The following is a 20,716-nucleotide window of genomic DNA, read 5'->3' on the forward strand; positions in this document are numbered from 1 at the left end:
AGCAAACCACACCGGTCTCTTCACAGAACTTGCTCTTTCCCTGCCACTGAACACGCTCACAGAGAGGTAAGAAAAGTGCGGCTGCAGCCAGGAAAGCCGCGCTGAACCCGGGAGCGGCCCCAAGAGCCCCGGCCTGCGGCCAGAGCCGCGGCCACACTGCGACCCGTGCACAGGCTGTGACCCGCTGCACCGGTCTGACCCACTGCACGGGCTCTGACCCACTGCACCGGTCTGACCCACTGCACGGGCTCTGACCCACTGCAAGGGCTGTGACCCACTGCAAGGGCTGTGACCCACTGCACTGGCTGTGACCCGCTGCACGGGCTGTGACCCGCTGCACCGGTCTGACCCACTGCAAGGGCTGTAACCCACTGCACTGCCTCTGACCCGCTGCCCGCTCCCCGGAGCAGGAACACATGGGACCACGCAGCTCCCAGATGTGCTTCAGCCAGGAGTCGCAGAACGCTGGGTTTCAGGGCTGGACCCCGCTCCTGGGCACTCTCTGTCAACCTGCAACACAGGTTAAGCCTGACTCCCTGTGAGAGAACTTCGAAGTGCAGCTGGAGGTGTCAAGATACAGATCCAGAAACTGGCAGAGTGATAAACACCCAAGGGCAGATGAATAACCCCACCAGGAAGCTTTTGGCTGGTAAAATCAGAAGGATGATCCAGACAGAGCCATGCAGTAACTTCCATCTGATGGGGCCCAGACACACCTGGGGCAGATGCGTCTGCGGGAGGAGAAAAGCAGAGCTGCTGGTCCCGGGGGTACCTGCACCCGTCCCAGCACGGACAGGCAGAGGGAGATGCAAGAGAACTCCAGGCAGGAGCTGCCCTGAATCATGCCAAGGAAACCATCAGGAACACAAAAGCCACACAAAACCACTCTGAGACTTGAACATCCCGACAGGGGCTGGGTAAGAGTCTCTCCCGCGGTGCTCAGCCGTGTCCCCAGGGTCCCCCGCGGCAGCACGGGCTCACCCAGCCGGGCGTCACCTCCAGGGAGCGGACCCGAGGATGCCGAGCGTCCCCCGAGCGAGGATCCTGCCAGCGGCTCACCTCCCGCCACCGCTGCCCCAGAGCTGCTGCCACGCACCGCAGTGACACGGCACGGGCCCTTCCTTGGGGACATGCCTTTCACTAGTGACCCGGGCTGCTCAACCCTAACGTGCTTGTGCCATCCTCTGAGAGGACGTGGGACCTTGCCTCCTGCCACGGGAGACAAATGTGGGGACAAAGGCGCCGCAGCATCTCCTGGGTCACTCTAGAAGATGGGGAGAGAGAGACGGAGAGGGAGAGAGGAGAGAGGAGAGAGAGGAGAGAGAGGAGAGAGGAGAGAGGAGAGAGGAGAGCGGAGAGCACACACCCAGAGCACACACCCCGAGCAGACACCCCGAGTGCAGACACCCGGAGCACACACCCGGAGCCGGCCAGGCGAGGCAGCGCGGCTTTGCTGATCAGAACACGGCGCTCACCAACACCGTTGCTGTCACAGCGTGGCACTGTGGGGGCTCGTGTCCCCAGCTCTCGGGCTGGCGATGCCGGGGGGCACACAGAGCCCCCCGCAGCAGCCGGGGCCGGGCAGCAGCAGCTCGGTAGCCACATGCCATCGGTCCCTGCTCCGCGTGAACACGGAGGGCAATGCAGCCTGTGCTGGGTCACACCTCTGCTGCAAGGTGCAGAGCTTCCCGCGACACCTCCCGGGGGCACAGCCCCATCCTGGACCTTCCTCAGCAAGGGCTGCGGAGCACCAGGTGGAAGTAAACCAGGGTTTTGCTTGGGGCAATGCAGTAAAGAAACTAAACGCTGCAGCAGTGCAGCAAGGAAAGCAAGTGACATCAATGTAGATCACCCCCTGAGGAAGAGAGGGTGTAAAAAGGAGAGAAACCTGGTGTGTAGCAGCAGCATCTGAGAGCGGTTGAACAACATCCCAGAAATTACTCTGCCTCTACAGCTGATGGTAACAACGGCCCATGATGTCTCCGGTGGCAATGTGATAAACCCACACACGCGTGTGAGCACACACGCAGTGCAGAAACAGCCACCATTCCCTCTCAGTTTGGTTCTATAAAAACCAAAAGACGGGGTTACAAAGTTAGGGAACCGCAGGACCACAATACAGCATGGGGATCAAAGACTAAAAGAAAATAACTGTTCTCAAAGTTCCCACAAGTTAAGGCAAGGCAAAGACTGGCTTTCCAGTGCGAGGACAGGGGCTGGAGGGCTCGGTAGCGTTGCGAGCCCGTGAGCTGGAGATGCGGGTTAGAAATGAGGAGATGGAGGCTCCAGGTGCCCCAGCACCACGTGTCTGAGGAGCCCGGGGACGCGCCCAGGGCCCGCGAGCGTTCGGGGAGCGCAGGAGCTGCGACAGCCAGCGCTGGCTGTCTGTCTGTGCTGCGGCAGCACGTCCTCCGCAGCGTCACAGGTGTGTCGGCCCGCGCCTGGCTGTCCCAGCAGCTCACTGTGCTCACGGGGGAGCGGGAAGAAGCCATTAGCCCCGCGGTGGGGAGGCGACAGAGACGGATGGGGCGGCAGCTGCGCGCCCGAGCCCGGCGGTGAGGGGATCCGAGCGCGGCAGCTCCGCGCAGGCACCTCACCTCCATTACCCAATACCCAGCAGCCAGAAAATTATTCCAGACCCAAACGGCACCATCGGCCGTGGTGTGCGCAGTTCTCCGCCTGCTCCTCTCCCAGACGAGGGAGGCAGCAGCCCCTGCTCTCATGTGCTGAGCACGGGAAGCAGAGAAAGATGCATTAACTTCGCGTAATTCTGTGCCAGCTCTTCCAGGCGCTGCAGGGAGAGGTACAAACCAGCGCTGCCAAGGGCTGGCCCTGCCACAGGCCGAGCCCACGGCCTCCATCTGCTGCCAAACCCGTCCCCGGCAGCTCCCGTGACCGCGGTGTCTGCAGCGGGAGCCGCAGCAGCCGTGGCACGGGGGACACCGCTGTCCCACCCGCTCTCCCGCCCAGCCCGGCCGGGACTCACGTGCAGGCTGGGGTGGTAGGTGAGGACTCCGTTGTCACACAGCGTCACGTACTTCTTCTTCCACTCCTTGTTGAGAGACTTGCCACTGCGTTTGAGGAGGATGCCCTGCAAGAGAAGCGGCAAGGGTCTCAGACCTTGTTTGGCCCAGGCACCTCCCACCCAGCTCCAGCACTGGCCCTTGTAGGAGAGCAATCTTTGAAGAAACATGAAGACCAGGACTCAAGAAAATATCTCCTAGGCTGGCCTCCCCAGCCGCGTTTTCCCCGGACTGGCAGAAGAGCTGCAGGTCTCTCGTCCCCAGCCCAGCGTGTCCCACGGCCAGCCCACCGCCCCGTCCCCACAGACCAGGGTCTCCACGAGCCAGCGCCGATGCCCGGGTCCTGTGAGGGACCCAACACGCGCTCTGCTGTCCCAAACCGCCTCTCTGGGCAAGCCTGCTTGTGCTGAACAGCAGAGCTGACCCAGGGCAGAGGCCGACCTCGCCACCAGCCAGCGCTGCCTGCTCCCAGAGCTGCTGCACCACAGCAGCGCAGCCGGAGCGCCGGTCAAGGCAGGGACAACGTGGGACAGGCTGGGTCAACCAACAGAGCCGCGCTCCAAGATACAGCTCTCACAAGGGATGCGTATCGTCCTGCCTGCTTGCAATTCTTTCTTAGAGATGTCAGCAAATGGAGCTTGAGACACATTTCGGGAGGCAGAGCCGGTCCTGGGCAGTCGAGGCATCACGTCACCCCGTCCCCATCGGGATGTCACACGAGACCTGTCCTGTGGCCTTGAGGCCCAGCACACTCCCGGGGCCTGCAGACGATGGTGCCCACGTGTCCTGGTGTCCCCTCTGCCCAGCAGCCCAACCAGAGCTCCCCCAGGACTGACTCCGCCGATCCGAACCAGCCCCAGAGCCCGGGGCCCCCAGCCCGTCCTGCCCCCAGGAACCCGTGCAGCCCCCAGGAACCCGTGCAGCCCCCAGGAACCCGTCCTGCCCCCAGGAACCCGTGCAGCCCCCAGGAACCCGTCCTGCCCCCAGGAACCCGTGCAGCCCCCAGGAACCCGTCCTGCCCCCAGGAACCCGTGCAGCCCCCAGGAACCCGTGCAGCCCCCAGGAACCCGTCCTGCCCCCAGGAACCCATCCAGCCGCCGCTCGGGCAGCGGGAGGACGGGCGAGGAGCAGACACAGGGCTCTGGAGCAGGACTGGGACAGAACAGTCAGTGTTCTGCCAGCAGGGGCGGAGGGATGGCACGGGGGACAAAAGTGCGAATGAATCACAGAGTCTGGGAAAACGCTGGATCCCCCAAGTGCCGGGCCTGGGCGCTGCGAAAGCTCCGTCTGGACAGACACCCAGACTGGCTGTTCCCAACGTGGCCAAAGTCTGGGCCCCGGGCCAGCGGGTCCTCACAACCCTGGACAAAGTCTCTGTCCCGCCAGCCCCGGCGCGGCCGGGGCCCCGTCCCGCTGCCCAGAGACCGCGGCGGCACGATGGAAAACGCAGCGGAGAGCGTGGGGTTGGGCACGGGCCGGGGTAACAACGCTGCCAGACACCCCGCGAAATCGCAATGGACCATGCAGCAGAGGCGGAAGGGCTCCGTGACCCGCGTTCAGCGCTTGGGACGCACGAGGGTGCAAAGGAGCCGCCTCGGCTCGCACGCAGAGGGGAGTTCAGCCCCGGCAGAGCCCGCGCCAGGTCCTGCAGGAGCTCCCGGGAACCGGCCGCGGAGCTCACCCGGCGAAAGCTGCTGGTTTGGCTTGCCCGGGAACGGCGCAGCAGCCCGAGCACTCACGCGCTGCCAGGTCTGCAAGGGGAACGGCAGCAACCCCTGTAACTGCGGCCAGTCAGCCGGACGGTGGAAAAGCCACCATAGGAAGCGACCAGCAAAGACTGAGAGGCAGCAGTGTAGCTAATGCCAGCCAGCACCGAAACAGGTCACCAGCAGGTCTGATCCTACTTTTGGTAAGACCGCAACATCTCATGACAATGGCAACTGTGCTGACACAGCATTTTAAATTTTCTGTAAAGATGTGAACAGAGCAGCACACACCGTTAAAAAACAACTGTACAAAATCCATGAAGTCATTAACATACGGAGTAAAACCTGGTCAAGAGAAAGGTCTCCAAATGTAATCATAAAGGAGAGCAAGTGTAATCAGAAAGGACAAATCCATGTCCAGAAAAGGACTTGTCTAGAGGTCCCGTCAATCCGCATTTGATCCATACTTTAATCAATACTTCCCCAAACGAGCTCAAAGAAAACACAAAACCAGAAAACTTGAAGGTAACATGAGATGCGTACATGAGGTTCTTAGGGACGTGGTTTAGTGGTGGCCTGGGCAGTGTTGGGTTAACGGTTGGACTTGATGATCTTAAAGGTCTTTGCCAACCTAAATCTATAGGAACGGGACAGCGTAAATCACTGCAGTGACTGGTCGTTAACACAAACGACCTCGCATCACTTGGTAAACCAGAGTCCTGAGCGCAGCGCGGATGTTGGCACAACAACTCCGGCTGCTCTCCTCTGCGCGGGGTGCCTTCCACTCCGTGCACCTTGGTGCTACAGAAATACCCGCTTCAACACCTCGGGGCTGCTGCAGCCTCTATCGAGCCCCAAAAACGTGTTGTCTGCAAAGATTTGTTCAGCTGCGGTTAGTTCAGCTACAAATCTGGAATGGAAGCAAATGGAAACACAAGCAAAACCAGGCCTGGAAACAAAGGTTCGAGCACCAGCATCCTATTTTTTCAAGCCAGAAGGCACAGGAGTCCAAAATTGGGAGCAATAACACAGCCTGAGTAAAGATCTAATAAAACGTGGGGGAGAGGAAGGAGGCCTCAAGGCCAAACATGTGCAAGAAAGAGCTGAATCGAGGAACAGAGCTCACTCAGACTTGTTTGCTGCCGTACTGGACATTAAGAGGCTGGGGAGAGAAGGCGAGAGGATTCCAGGTTTTAATGGTGTTGCTGTGTTGATGGCATCAAGGTTACAGCTCTGAAGCCCAACTTGCTCCTCTCTGACGGCAGAATGAGGAGGTTTGGCCCAGCAGCACCCAGAGGACTCTGGTTTTCCTGGAGGAAAGTGCCCCCAGCAGCTCAGAGGGACCCGAGAGGTGGGAAGGAGGACAACGGCGGGTGAGACGCAGGAGAAGGGACCAGAGACAGGCGGGTCCCCCCGGCCGAACGCGTCCCCTCCGCGGGCCGTGCCGCAGCGCAGGCTCCCGCTGCTCCCTGCGGGCACAGCCACAAGAAATAACTTTTCCACAAGTCTCCTCCCGAGTGTGGAAGTCACACACGAAGGGAAGAAGCTGCCAGAGACGAAAGGGAAGACCCAACCCTCTTCCTCTCCCCACTTCTCCTTTCTTCCCCGGCATTTTGTCGGCCAGCGCGTCTCTGCGCTGTGTTTGGATTGTGGTGGTGCTCAGGAAAAGCAGCAGCAGCAATATGCAGCGTAATGAAGCAGGGAGCAGCGATGGCCCCCAAAGGACTCGTTTACTCCACAAATCTCCCTTCCACTCACTTTTTGCTAAGAATTTTAACACCAAACTTAATTGTGAAGTCGCGTATTGATTGGAAAATGCAAATGGCAATTTAAATGTAATCTAAGCTCCCAGCATGATCCCAGCTCCCAAGGAGGAGGAGCCGCTCGCCCTGGGCCGCGCTGGCGCACACAGCCCGGGCTGGGCCGGGCTGGGGGCCGGGACCCCCGGGCCGCCACTGCAGCCTCCCCGAAAGGCTCTGCTACGCGTGCAATTAGGAGTTCATTCCTAGTAACGAACAGCTGGGGAAGCTTAGTCTCCCGGCCTAATTAACCCACTTCTCAGAGACAAGCAGCCCACTATGAAGCAGCTCTTCCAGCCTCGCAAGACCACCCGAACCGACATCCCGCCGAGGGGCCATGGTGGCAAAGGGACCCTGCACCCCGGCCAGAGCCCGGCAGAGGAGGCGCCATCCTGGGCGTACCGGGTCCCCGCACCCACGGGCTGCCCTGCCCCGCCGGCCATCTCCAGCTTGTCTAGCGTGTGGGTGTCAGGGAGACACGGCGGGTCACCCCGGGGTGCTGCTCCCAGTTGTGCTGGAGCAGCTGGTGCCAAGTGACATGTCCGTGGCAGCACACGTCCCTTCTCAGCCAAGCGAAGCGTTTTCTCCTTCCTGCAACACCCAGCGCAGCCTCCCCCGTCGGGGCCGCCCTTCGCAGCCACCAGGCCTGGCCCTGCGCAGGAGCCCAGAGCAGCGAGCGCCAAACGAGGTGCCCAGTCCCCTGCCCACGGAGCCCGAGACTGGCACCGGCCACGGCGATCACAGCCACGGGTACCGCGGGAGGGGTCTGCAGGGCAACCCCCCTACAGCTGCCCCACATGCCCACTGACCGCAGCTGTCTTTAGGTAATTTGACCACGCGCCGCTCCTGTTCTTCCACGCAGAGGAAATAAAGAGCTCACAGGGTGAGGCGCCCGTGGCCGCAGGTCCCCAAAGCCAGCAGCCTCACACCCAGCAGGGCAGGTGCTGCGGGGAGCGACGCGGCCCCAACCTGGCCACGCAGCGGGCAGAAGGTCCCGCGGGTCCGCAGCGCTCAGGAGGGCTGGCTGCTCTGCTCTCCTATGGCTGGGCAGGACCACCAGAGCGCGCCAGTAAACCAGCTGAAGGCCCCGCTCTGCCGCTGCCCCTCAAAGAGGAGGCAAGCACTGAGCTCCTGTGACCTTCCAAAAGGGGCAGGTCCATATCAGAGGGCACAGCAATCATCACCCATCCTGAATCTCTGCGATATGGAGCTACAGCTCCCGAGACTTTGCTCCTTTTCACCCTGGTGGTACCCAGTCACTGCTCCTCCCGGAGGGACGACCCGGCGAAGGGCCGCGGCAGGGACGGTGGAGCAGAACTGCAGCGCTCTGGTGTCACTCTGGATCTACCGCACTGCAAAGAATCACATAATCCTGTGATCCTGCGATCTCAAGAGACAGGTCCCAGCAGTGCTCCGTGGCTCCAGGACGGTGTCACGCAGGCACTCAGAGCCGGGAGAGCCGTTTGCATCCGCTGGTTCCTGCCCTGCCAACAGACACCGCTTCCCAGCGCCAGGACGTGCTCCTGTGAAAGCACTGCAGGATCTGCTCTGCCACGGGAGGTCCCGTCCCGAGCCCGGGCAGGGACCCAGACCTCGGGAGGTGACGTCCTGCTCCGGGCTCTCCTGGCGAGCTGCTGCTCTGCAAACTGCTCACTTCACTTCAGCCCTGAACCAGGAAAGGAGTCTGGCACCTCCTTCTTCTTGCACAGGACAATGTGCAAGCTTTGTTGTGCAGACCTAGGCCTTTGCCTCAGTTCTCCGCCTGTTCAACACGGTAACAGCACGGCTCTGCCTACGGCAAGGAATGACTTAATCATTACCCTAAACCACTGCAATCTCCAGCAGACTGGACAAGGCCAGGCCCAGTCAGCAACACACAGACACTGGAGCAGGTAAAGAAAGCGCCGTGTCCTGCTGAGTGAAGGCAAGTCCTGGAAGACGGAACCCAAAGTCCAGAAGGGAAAGGCCACGGACGTGCCCCTGAGCAGCCCTCCCGCAGGCGGCAGCACGGCGTCGGGAGCCAGGTCAGGCCTAGCTCAAGGCTCCAGCTGCTGTGCTCTCAGTGTCCCCTTCCTGAGCACCTGCCCCCCGCCTGCCGTGGGGCTGACACGGGCACTGCCACTGCGAACCTGCCACGCGCCGCCCGGCAGCCCAAAGGCAGCGGCCACGGCCCAGCTGTGCCCCCACGGCCCCCCGCTCAGTGCCGGCGGTGCTGGAGCAGCCCTGCCCGTCATCCCAGCACTGCCCCACCACAGCATGCATGGCGGCAGCCAGAGCTGCTTGGAAATGGGCAGAGCAGGGAGGACAGAGGGACGAGCAGGGAGGACAGAGGGACGAGCGCTGGGCAGCTGGACCCGTGGAAGAAACAGTCAAAAGAGTCTCGATCCCTGCTTCAACCAGGCGACTGAAAAGGACCCGAGCTGCAGAGAGAGAAGGGCAGGACCTGGGCAGGAGCAGGAGCAGGAACAGGAACAGGGGCAGGAACAGGAACAGCACCTGGGGCAGGGGCAGGAACAGGAGCAGGGGCAGGGGCAGGAGCAGGGGCAGGAGCATGAACAGCACCTGGGGCAGGAACAGGGGCAGGAACAGGAGCACAAACAGGAGCAGAAGTGTGAACAGGATCAGGAGCCGGGGCAGGGGCAGGATCAGGAGCGGGGCAGGGGCAGGAGCAGGAGCATGAACAGGACCTGGGGCAGGAGCAGGAACAGGGGCACGGTCAGGAACAGGAGCAGGGTCAGGAACAGGAGCATGGTCAGGAGCAGCAGCAGCAGCAGCAGCAGCAGCAGCAGCAGCAGCAGGACCGGCGCAGCGCTCCCGGCGGGGCGGGGCTGCAGCGGAGGCCGCTGGGCCGCGAGCGGCGCGCGAGCGCCCCCTGCTGGATGCGCTCCGCCAGCACCCCCCCGCACCAGCACCAAACCCCGCACCCTGCACCAGGACCCGCGTCCCACACCAGCACTCCGCACCAGCACCCCACACCAGCACCAAACCCCGCACCCTGCACCAGAACCTGCATCCCACACCAGCACTCCGCACCAGCACCCCGCACCAGCACCCCGCACCAGCACCAAACCCCGCACTCTGCACCAGGACCCGCGTCCCACACCAGCACTCCGCACCAGCACCCCACACCAGCACCAAACCCCGCACCCTGCACCAGGACCCGCATCCCACACCAGGACCCGCGTCCCACACCAGCACTCCGCACCAGCACCCCACACCAGCACCAAACCCCGCACCCTGCACCAGAACCTGCATCCCACACCAGCACTCCGCACCAGCACCAAACCCCACACCCTGCACCAGAACCTGCATCCCACACCAGCACTCCGCACCAGCACCCCGCACCAGCACCAAACCCCGCACCCTGCACCAGAACCTGCATCCCACACCAGCACTCCGCACCAGCACCAAACCCCACACTCTGCACCAGAACCCGCATCCCACACCAGCACCCTGCACCAGCGCCCCACACCCTGCTCCCGGTGCAGGGTCCGTGCCCGCACCCCTGGCTCGGCGCTGCTCAGGGCCAGGCAGGTGTGCAGCTCCCCAATATCCCTGATCAGTGGGCCGAAGGGCCCCTGGCCGCTCCACGCTCCCCCATGCTGGTGAGGAGCGAGGGACCTCAGCCCACAGCAGGAGGGGACCCCAGTCTGCAGTGCGAGGGGACCCCATTCCGCAGCACGAAGCCCGCGCCCCCCAGCCTGCCCTCGCGTGGGTGAGGGGAGACCAAACCTGTTTCATGGGGATGGCGCGCCCGCTGCCGATGCTGTCCGCTTTGCACTCCGGCACCTTCTTGTCCCGCTCCGGGTCCGCGCCCTTTCGAGACTGGAAGAGAAGAGACACGGGTGCGTTAGACGGGCACGGGACGGCACGCACAGCCCCGCCGCCCCCCGCGCCTGCGCGCAGAGCAGTCGGAGCGCTCCCAGCCCGGCCTCCCCATGGAGCAGCCAGCGTCTCCCCATCCCCGCTAGGGACACTGCGGCCCCCCCGCCGCTCCCCCCGCTGTCCTCACCCCACTACTGCAAGCAGAGCTGTCCTAGCAGGTCGGGGCTGCCTCGGACCCCCCTCCCACGGGGGCACACAGGACACGGACAGACAGAGATGGCGTGGGATGCAGGTGGAGCATGGATGGAAGCAGGAGAGGCCAAGGCAGTGAAGGAACTCACACCTCTACTAATCCAACAGATTTATTCTGTTAACACACTTGCACCATACAAAGTAGCACAGGTCACTGGGCAGAGATACCAGCCCCTTACAAAAGAGCATGGACAATAAGTATCTATCACACGTCTAGAGAGTTGAGAGCAAAACCCGCCAGCCCCCGAGGGCGGCTGCGGTGAGAGCAAACTCCAATAAATACAATATGAAATATACAGTCTGTTGAGCAGAACTCATTCAAAGTGCTTAGGACAGAGGAAAATATCAAGTCATACACGGCATGGAGCACAACCAATACATTCAGAATCACAACAATGGCAGAAGGGCAGCGGCAGCGTCTCTCCGGAGCGTCCTACACACCCCCTCAGTCCGGGAGCGCCCCGTGTGCTTTGGATCGGAAAGGGACACGAGCCCACGCGCCTGGGACACCAATTCACTCGCTTTTGCGCCCAGAACAAAACAAAGAGATTGAAAGAGAAGAAAACTAAAGAGACACAGATGGCTGCTGTGCTGCGAGGAGGAAGAGAGGAGCAGGAGTCCATGCAGGCGGCAGGAGGTGCAGAGGGAGGAGCGGAGCGCGAGCGGCAGTGCCGGCAGCAGCTCCCGCAGCAGCAGCAAAGCGTCTTGCGGCCCATCCAGCTCCACGCGCCGCTGTCGCCCGGTCCCGGCGGGTCTGCAGGTCTTCCCGTCCCATCGGGGTGGTCCGCCTGGCATCCCCGAGCACGGACAGTGCCTAGACAGCATCCGGCAGGCCCAGAAATGTCCCAGCTTAAAGTGCAGGCGCAGGCCGTCTCAGCGCTTCCTAGACTTTACATTGGGGGGATTTAAAAGGCTCCTGCGTGTCTCCGAGGGGGGGACCCATGCTGGCTGGAGGGCGGGCGAGCCTCTAATCTTAGATCAATCCCAGTGCCCATCCCTTATCCGGCCCTGGAGAGGCAATGAAAAGTGAGAGAATTTGTACAGAGGTGCCGTGTGTAACCACCTGGATCTTCTAATTTGGAAGGAGTTGGAAAGGCCTTTTTGTTGATGAAAAGTTGGAAACAGTGGCACATATCTGCAAATATCGAAAGAATAAAGAGTTTGGCAAGTTATACTCAGAACACGGACACAAGTCTGTCAGCGATGGGCGCCAGCGGACGGGCGGACAGACAGACAGGCCGGGGCCGGCAGCAGCAGTCGGGCGCTGGGCTGCGGCTGGCGGGGCCGGGACGGCGCTGGGCTGCGGCTGCGGCCGTCTGCACGGGGGGCTCCTGCCGCAGAGCCCACGGGAGCGGGAGGGGAGCGAGAGCAGGAGGAGGAGGAGAGGAAGAGAGGAGCAGGAGGAGAGGAGGAGAGGAGGACTGGTCGCGGAGCAGCCGGGCACAGCTCGGAGCACGGCCCAGCGCCGGGCCCTGCAGAGGCAGGCGCCCGCCTGGGGATGCGGCAAGGACGGGGCTGCCGGCCGCCTGCGGCAAGGACGGGGCTGCCGGGGACAGCTAGCAGCAAACAACAGCCTGCCCTGCCCTGCCCTGCTCTTCCTGGCCTGTCCCGCTGCGGGAGGAGGTGTGGGGAGCTGCTGCTGCCACGACCGAATGGGGCGAAGCCTTCAACGTGAGCCACGTGTGTGCACCAGCATGACAGCAAGCGAGTGAGCGTGAGCCCCGCGGCGCGGCGGGCGAGCGCGATGAGCACAGTGAGCCCCGCGGCGAGTGAGCCAGAGTGAGCAAGCTGGAGCCCGGGATGAGCGAGCGAGCGAGAGCCCCAGACGGATGATGGTGTCCACAGCAAATCAGCGTAAGCCCCGCAGCAAGGCGCCACCCCATGAGCGTGTGCCCCCGCGAGAGGGCTGAGCGCGGGGCTCCGCGGTGAGCGTGAACATGAGCTGACGGCGAGTCCAGAGCCCGCGGGTGCCGGGAGCGGCGGGATGGTTCAGTGCATGAGCGCCCGCGTGCGCCGGGCGCAGCAGCAAGCATGAGCGGGAGGAGCGGCGGAGAGGGGGAGAGGCGTCCATCAGCACCGGGGGCCAACACGAGCACGAGCAGCGACAACACGAGACCTACGGGCGTCTTCAGGGAGGCGTGAGCACACAGAGGAGGGAGCACCGGTGAGGAAACAGCCAAGCGTCGGCAGCGGCGGATCCGCTGCGCGGGGCGGCGTGGGACGGGGGGGCGGGGGGACAGCGGCCCGCAGCGCAGGGAGGGGCCGGGAACACGTGCACACAGCGCGGGAGGTGTGAGGAGCCAATGGGGGAGCGCACGGAGCACTGACGTGGATGGATGCTCCGGGATGCCCGAGCTGGGACACGGGCACAGCCCAGCAGGAGCCGGGGCGGCCGGCATGCCAACAGCGCGGGGAGAGGGACGGGGTGCGGGACTCTGAGTGTTTGTGGTTTGGGTCCAGAGCAATGGTGGCTGTTCACACAGGGGAACATGGTGCAACACGTACACGGACTTTGTGGTAGGCAGTTCCACAGACAGCAGACACACGTGTACTGAGCAATGGCGGCTGGGAAGCACATTGAGATGGGGGGAGAGAGGCCTGAGCCCAGCACAGGGGCGCGGGCAGAGGAGCACGTTTCCCTGGGGACAGCGCTATCTGCACTAACACGGGCACGGGGCGGCTGTGCCGCAGCGGGGGCGCGGGCAGGCCTGTGCTGCACGGGCGGTGCGGGCACGTGCCAGGGCTGCAGCCCAGCGGCACCGACAACCGCTGCCAACACCCTGCACCCCGGCACGCCCCACAGCACTGCCCAGCGGCACCGCTCACACCACACACGGGGTTTGGGTACTGGCGGGGCCCAGCACCGCGCGCTGGCTCTGCGCTGCACCACGGCTCAGCACGGCTGGTGCCAAACTGGTGGCCCAGTCACCAGGGACTTGTGCCGGGCTCGGGGACAGGGCCCCAAGGGCAGATCGGCAGGACACTGGTGCTGCACACGAGGCGCAGTGTCCCCAGTGACACACTCAGACCCCACGCTCGCTCCTACCTCTGCACGGAACGGCTCGCTCTCGGGCGCTCGCCACGCACGCACACGCAGCACAGCGGCTCTCGCACACGCAGACGGCTCCTGCCTCCCTCCCTGCACACGCTGCGCTGGGGACACCCGCTCTGCGTCCCTGCGCCCAGCCAGCACCGGGGGTTCACCCAGAGCAGCACCCCACATCCTGAGGGCTGCGACCCGCTCCCTGCCCCTTGCCTTGCCTGACCCTCGGAAAACTCCTCCCGAGCTCCTGCACCCCGGGGGCGCTTACCGTGAATATGTTGGAGCGTCGCTTGGACTGCTTGCGGATGGGGGTGGGGGTGTTGGAGGCAGCGATGGTCTCGATGCGCAGCTCCCGCTGGCTGATGCTGGGGGTGGAGGGCACCGAGGAGGAGTAGTCGCTGAAGGCTCCTCCACCATTGGTGGCCTAGGGCAGAACAGACGGGACAGTCACAGAGAGGCCGATTGCACCGGGACGAGGAGATGCAGCCTGGGACTGGGACACAGGGACATCCCATGCCACAGAGGGACATCCCACGCCACGCACTGCTCCTGCCCATGCAAGGGGCTTGGGAAAGCTGGTTCCCTTCTTTCTGCTTTAGTTTTACCCCTAGTAAAATGGTCAAATTCTGAAATCACCAGTGAAGAGAGGGAACGGACAGTGACACCTGACCTGACCGAGGAGGCAGTGCCAGCCCACTGCCCTGAGTCCCTGCTGGGGACATGGTGGGGACACGGCAGCGCGTCCCTCTCCAAACCGCGGGACTGGGCAGCTGTCCCGTTCCTCGGCGCCGCTGTGGGAACCTGCTCTCTCAGAGCCCGTGGGGCTGAGGCAGCCCAGAGCCCCCCCGGCAGCCTGGCCCGTGCGGGCCCTTCCCCGTCACAGGGACAGTCACGATGCCAATGGGGACGGTGTCCCTGGGGCTCCAGCCTTTCCAGCGCCCCGACGCACGGGCTGCCACAAACAAGCTCACGCTCTGTGTAAAACGCATCTCTGGCCCCGGTTTGAGGTTTATCCAGCAGCCCTCGAGGGTGGCACACACCCTTGTACCCGTGGGCCACCGTGGCTGTGGCTGCAGTGGCCCATTTCTGGGAACGTGTAGGACAACACGCTGCATCTTCACTAACAATTCGTTCGGCTTTGGGGAGGGAAGATCTGACCATGCAGCTGGTGCCACCACCCAGCAACGCGCTGCTCCAGACAAGGGGCTGCCCACCCCGTCCTCACCCGCTCTGCGGCAGCGACCCGGACACGAGCAGCACCTCACACCAGCGCTGCACATCTGCGGCCCAGCCTCAGGACAGCCTGGGCGTTCCCTGGCAGGTCTGCTGATCTCTGAACAGCGTTTCAGAAACACGCTGAAGCAGCTGCCCCTGGGAGGCCTGGAGAGCTCCGGCACCTTGCGGGGAGCAGCACAGTCCCTCCCAGTTCATCCCACAGCCCAGGGCGTCATCCGCTCCCACCCACTGCTCTGCACACACGGGACGAGGATCTGCCAGGGGTGCTGAGTGAGGAAACACCCGCGTGCTCACACCGTGCGGGGTCTGAGCCCTGTTCTGAGACCAGCAGTTCAACGCTGGAAGCGTCTTTGGTGAGAGAAACGGGAGCAGATGCACAGGAGAGAACGTCTCTTAAGAGAGCAAAGAATCAGCACAGGTTCCTCTTTCCGCAGCAGCGCGAGGGACGTCTGTGCGAGGGCAGGCGGTGCCGCAGGGGAACGCTGCTCCGCGTTCGGGGGTGACGGCTGCTCCTGGGGCGTCACCGCATCCCCTTGCCAGGACCTCCCGCTCCCCAGCAGCTCCACAACCGCCCGCACGGGATCTGCTGCCCAGGCCAGAGCAGAGCAGCTCCCAGGGCAGGGGGACACGCTCTCCTGACCAAGTGACCTCGAGGGCCGCTGCCGCGGGGGTCTGGCAGACCCGAGCCCCATGCTGGGGACAGGGCGGCACCAGGTGACCGGACCCCTGGCCCGCCCAGCTCCCACCGCCCCGCGGGGACGCGGAGCCTCCTGCGCTCGGCCAGAGAAGCGACCGTCGCCAGGGAGCTTCTCCACAGGCTGCCCAGCTGATGAACCTGCGCTAACGAGGGAGTTCTGCTGCCATGCCCAGGGACCACCAGGCACTTGGAGCAGCAAAGCAACGTGTCACCTGCCAGGGACTCCGCACTGAGCAGAGAGAGCTCCTGCCACCGCAGCAAGGCTGTGCTGCACGGGCTGTATGAGGGGACAGAGGCAGAAAGGCAGGGCCACCGAGTCAAAGAGAATCGGGTGACACAGCTCAAGTTTAGGATTGGGCACAACAATGTGTGTACAATCAGTATTTAATTGATGCATAACGTGTGAACCATGTCAAAAAAAGCAAAAGACTCAAAGCGTGATGGAAGAGATGACCAATGCCACAGCACAGAGCCTGCTACCCCAGGGGTGAGCTGGGCCCGGCTGCCCAGCCTGGGCCCTGGGCAGCTCTGAGCTCGGCTCCAGGCTCGGCTCCAGGCTCAGCTCTGGGCTCGGCTCCGGGCTCGGCTCCGGGCTCAGCTCCGCGGTCAGCTCCGGGCTCGGCTCCGGGCTCGGCTCCAGGCTCGGCTCCGGGCTCGGCTCCGCGGTCAGCTCCGGGCTCGGCTCCGGGCTCGGCTCCAGGCTCAGTTCCAGGCTCAGCTCCAGGCTCAGCTCTGGGCTCGGCTCCGGGCTCGGCTCCGGGCTCGGCTCCAGGCTCGGCTCCGGGCTCGGCTCCAGGCTCGGCTCCGCGGTCAGCTCCAGGCTCGGCTCCGGGCTCGGCTCCGGGCTCGGCTCCGCGGTCAGCTCCGGGCTCGGCTCCGGGCTCGGCTCCGGGCTCGGCTCCGGGCTCAGCTCTGGGCTCAGCTCCGGGCTCGGCTCCGGGCTCGGCTCCGGGCTCGGCTCCAGGCTCGGCTCCAGGCTCAGCTCCGGGCTCGGCTCCGGGCTCGGCTCCTGGCTCGGCTCCGGGCTCGGCTTTGCGGTCAGCTCCGGGCTCGGCTCCGGGCTCGGCTCCGCTCTGTCGGTGCCCTTGGCAGCTGTCCGGGGCAGGATTCCCTTTGCAGAGCCTGCAGAGTGTGAGCTCCTGCCACAGCAGCTGGGACGCACCCTACACATGGCAGCTGATGGATGCCAAGCCTCCGAGGAAGAAGTCTTGCTAAACTGTGGTTAGTGTTTTACATACTTCCTGTTTCCTTCTTCATAATTTTTGCCTGGCCAGAATACCTTTCCTTAGCCTGTAAGTCTGCCCAGGGTTGGAGACACATCAAGGTTACTGTGCAACAAAGGCCACAAGCGTTGGAGCTGCTGGTGTCCCCAGACACCCAAACCGCAGCAGGGGTGCGGGGGCCGGAGGGTCTCAGGCCGGTGCGAGGCCGGTCCCGTCCCCCGGGGCAGGCAGCAGCACGGCCCCCGCGGCACCAGCAATCCCGCCACCGCGCACCCGAACCAAACGGCTGCACCAGGGCTGCACAGGGACCCCAACCACCGCAGGGAGAACCCCGAAATGATGGCACGTCTGCGCAAACGCTTCCTGCTGCTCCCGGCAGCTACATTGTTGATCCACCTGAACGGCCACCTGTGGTCACTGCTGAAACCCAAGAACACGGCAGAAGCTGAAAACTCAGTAAGAGACACAGCGGACAAATCTTCCCCTTGGTGTGTGATGGGTGGACACCGTGAACTTCAAAGCATATCGGTACTGCCACAGGGTGCCTGAGCAGGGAAGAACTCACTGAAGTTAACATGTAGTAACTCTGGGCATAAGAAGGCACAACACAGAATAAGGAGTGAAATTTGGGAAGGGCTTGGAGCAGAAGAGCACAAAGGAACAGCAGCCACCGGCTCAGCGTCTGCATGGGCGCAGGGAAGAAGCCGAGGAGAACACGGACCACGGCCATGGCCATGCAGGGGGACATGCGAACACCCGTCGCTCCAACTGCAAGACACAGGCGCTGCCCGACCTCCCTGAACCTGCTGCGACAGGCTGGGAGTGCTCGTCGCCGCACAGCTGAGCTGCCGCCCGTGCTGCATTTCACTTGCAAGCTGTGGTTTGCCACCCCTGTCATCTGCTCTCTCACTAAAGTTACAGTAACAGCACTTCCTGGTGCCACAGAAGAGCCCGTGCAGGACCGCGGACCAGGGGACACAGGGCTGGACACCCAGGGCATAGAGCTGGGCTCCCGGGGGACCTGGCCAGGCTCCCAGGGGACACAGGGATCCCAGGGGACACGGCCAGGCTCCCAGGGGACACAGGGATCCCAGGGGACACGGCCAGGCTCCCAGGGGACACAGGGGCTCCAAAGGGACCCGGCCAGGCTCCCAGGGGACACAGGGGCTCCAAAGGGACCCGGCCAGGCTCCCAGGGGACACAGGGGCTCCAAAGGGACCCAGCCAGGCTCCCAGGGGACACAGGGATCCCAGGGGACACGGCCAGGCTCCCAGGGGACACAGAGGCTCCAAAGGGACCTGGCCAGGCTCCCATGGGACACAGGGATCCCAGGGGACACGGCCAGGCTCCCAGGGGATAGAGCCAGGCACCCAGGGGACACAGGGCTCCCAGGGGACACGGCCACGCTCCCAGGGGATAGAGCCGGGCGCCCAGGGGACACAGGGCTCCCAGGGGACACGGCCAGGCTCCCAGGGGATAGAGCCGGGCGCCCAGGGGACACAGGGCTCCCAGGGGACACGGCCACGCTCCCAGGGGATAGAGCCGGGCGCCCAGGGGACACGGCCAGGCTCCCAGGGGATAGAGCCGGGCGCCCAGGGGACACGGCCACGCTCCCAGGGGATAGAGCCGGGCGCCCAGGGGACACAGGGCTCCCAGGGGACACGGCCAGGCTCCCAGGGGATAGAGCCGGGTGCCCAGGGGACACAGGGCTCCCAGGGGACACGGCCACGCTCCCAGGGGATAGAGCCGGGCGCCCAGGGGACACGGCCGGGCGCCCAGGCAGCCGCCCCAGCCACACGGCCGCACGGCTCACCCAGCAGCCCACACAGCTCGGTGCAGGGTACCCGCGTTCGCTCCTGCCAGCTGCTGGGAACCAGCTCCCTGGCAGAAAGACAAACCGCCATCCCACAGCAAACCAGCATCGTGACTCATCTCACAGCCTGGGGAACTCCCTAAGGCATCTCAGGGCCCTGAAGGAAGATGGAGACAGGGGCAGCACCAGTAAGGAGATCAGTGCAGTAACTGGAACACCGCGAGCACCCACCGGCCAAGAAGCAGCCGGAGCTGCGGGCACGAACAGGCGGCTGCAGAGGGGAGCAGGGGGAGGAACAGGGCTCCTGAATCCACCAAACCTGCCTGCCCAGGGACCGGTGTGGGCAGCAGGAGAGGAGAGAGGAGAGGAGAGGAGAGGAAGAGAGAGGGGAGAGAGAGGGGAGAGAGAGGGGAGAGAGAGGGGAGAGGGAGGGGAGAGGGAGGGGAGAGGGAGAGGAGAGGGAGAGGAGAGGGAGGGGAGAGGGAGGGGAGAGGGAGGGGAGAGGGAGGGGAGAGGGAGGGGAGAGGGAGGGGAGAGGGAGGGGAGAGGAAAGCCCGAACCCACCTGCAAGAGCTGCCCTGGGGGCTGCAGGTCCCGGGGATGGATCTGTTCCAGCAGCCACAGATCCACATCCCACGAGGGACAGAGCTGGTGGCCCCAAGGGCTGGCCCTGGCTCCTGCCATGCCACAGGACCAGGGAGCTGCTGAACACGGTGCTCAGGGTCACAGACCTGACGAGGACGCCTGGCACAGCGAGTGCTGGTGGAAACCTGAGTGCAGCTGACCTGCTGCCACGGCTCCCTCCCCACCGCCACGGAGCCATGTCCTCTGCAGCACCAGGCACTACTGCGGAATAAACGCAAAAAGCCCCCAAACTCCCAAAGACACAACTGAAACCAGGGCCTTTGGCTGGTTCAAGAACTGTTTCATCCCCTGCGCCAGGACACCAGAACAGGTCACACAGCACTGCTGTCCCAGGGCCCGGCCAACCTGGGAACCCGGCACAACCACACAGGTTTGGAAACCAGCCGCCGGCTCACACCAGAGTCCTCCAGACAGACGGGTGACATCACCAGGGTCCTCTGGGGTCTCTGCTCTCCCAGTAAAGCAACGGACCGTCCAGACCGTCAGGAGACCAGACCAGCAGCGGCCACTTCCAAAACACTTAGTTTGGCTCCAGTAGTAGCATCACACTGCTTCTAGAAGAGATGTCCCCAGGACCGGGACGAGCGGCAGGGCTGGCTCCCAGCTCCCGCCTGCCACAAGCAACCTGCTGCGGGGCTGCTTGTTCCCATCTCCAGAAGCCAAGTGTCCCCAGTGACAGCTGCAGCAGAGCTGTCCCTGCCACGGGCAGGGGACCAGGCTCCGGGCAGAACACCCTTCTGCTCTCAGCACCGGCGTCTCCAGAGCCGGGGAGGGAAGCAGAGCTCAACCGCAGCCACCGGCAGAAGGGGACGATCAGGGAAGCGCTGTGGCTGCCCCCTTGGAACGGCAGCCTGCAGAGGGCAACCGGCACTGCCGGAGGGGACAGAGCCGCGCTGCCACCGCGCCGCCCGCAGCACCGCGGGCACCCAGCGCCGGCCCTGCAAGGACAGAGCCACACACGGGCTCCTCCTGCCAGCGCTCGGGTGCAAGTGCCCATCCCGCTGTCCCCAAACACGGCACGGGGCAGACGAGCCCCTGCCCCAGCGCGTCGTGCCTGTGCACCCCAGCAACCGGCTGCGGCACAGGGCAAACCACAGCTCCTAACTGTATCGCCTGGCTTCTCTTCATCTCATCTGCACCCCAAATCCCGTGTTCCCTGAGATCCTGTTCCCTCTGCCAGTTCCTGCGCTCTCGCTTGCTCGGTCAGGTAGGAAACCTTGGCAAGAGCCCCGTACCCTCAGGTGGGAAAAAACACAACACAGCCCGACTCTGCAAAGCCCTCGTCACTCTGGTTTGTCCTTCCTGACAGTGCACAGTCCATCTATCTCCTCCCAGAGCTCCCCGGCGGGGGGTGTCTTGGTGCGGGGGTGTCTCGGTGCGGGGGCAGAGGACGCCTCCCCGGAGCGAGGCCACGGTCCCCGGCACCCGCGGCTCCGGAGAGCAGCACCCAGCAG

At 64.0% G+C, this 20,716-nt stretch overlaps 1 protein-coding gene and 1 pseudogene across 3 annotated transcripts in view; both read right to left on the reverse strand.

The window, feature by feature from the left end:
• AGAP3 (ArfGAP with GTPase domain, ankyrin repeat and PH domain 3) overlaps positions 1–20,716 on the reverse strand; it is a 140,182-nt gene that overhangs the window by 54,055 nt on the left and 65,411 nt on the right. For 2 of the 3 annotated variants that reach the window (XM_065630057.1, XM_065630056.1), the window contains exons 8-10: positions 13,917–14,072; positions 10,261–10,353; positions 2,987–3,091 (exon numbers count right to left, since the gene is read on the reverse strand). In XM_065630057.1, the coding sequence (XP_065486129.1) occupies positions 2,987–3,091; positions 10,261–10,353; positions 13,917–14,072 (354 nt within the window). Of the gene's footprint in view, positions 1–2,986; positions 3,092–10,260; positions 10,354–10,699; positions 11,741–13,916; positions 14,073–20,716 lie in introns of those variants that run through there. The other variant, XM_065630058.1, reaches the window with a different exon arrangement.
• Positions 14,910–16,811, reverse strand: LOC135985462 (testis-specific H1 histone-like; annotated as a pseudogene).

Source organism: Caloenas nicobarica, chromosome 2 (assembly GCF_036013445.1).
Source record: "Caloenas nicobarica isolate bCalNic1 chromosome 2, bCalNic1.hap1, whole genome shotgun sequence".
Classification (NCBI taxonomy): domain Eukaryota; kingdom Metazoa; phylum Chordata; class Aves; order Columbiformes; family Columbidae; genus Caloenas; species Caloenas nicobarica.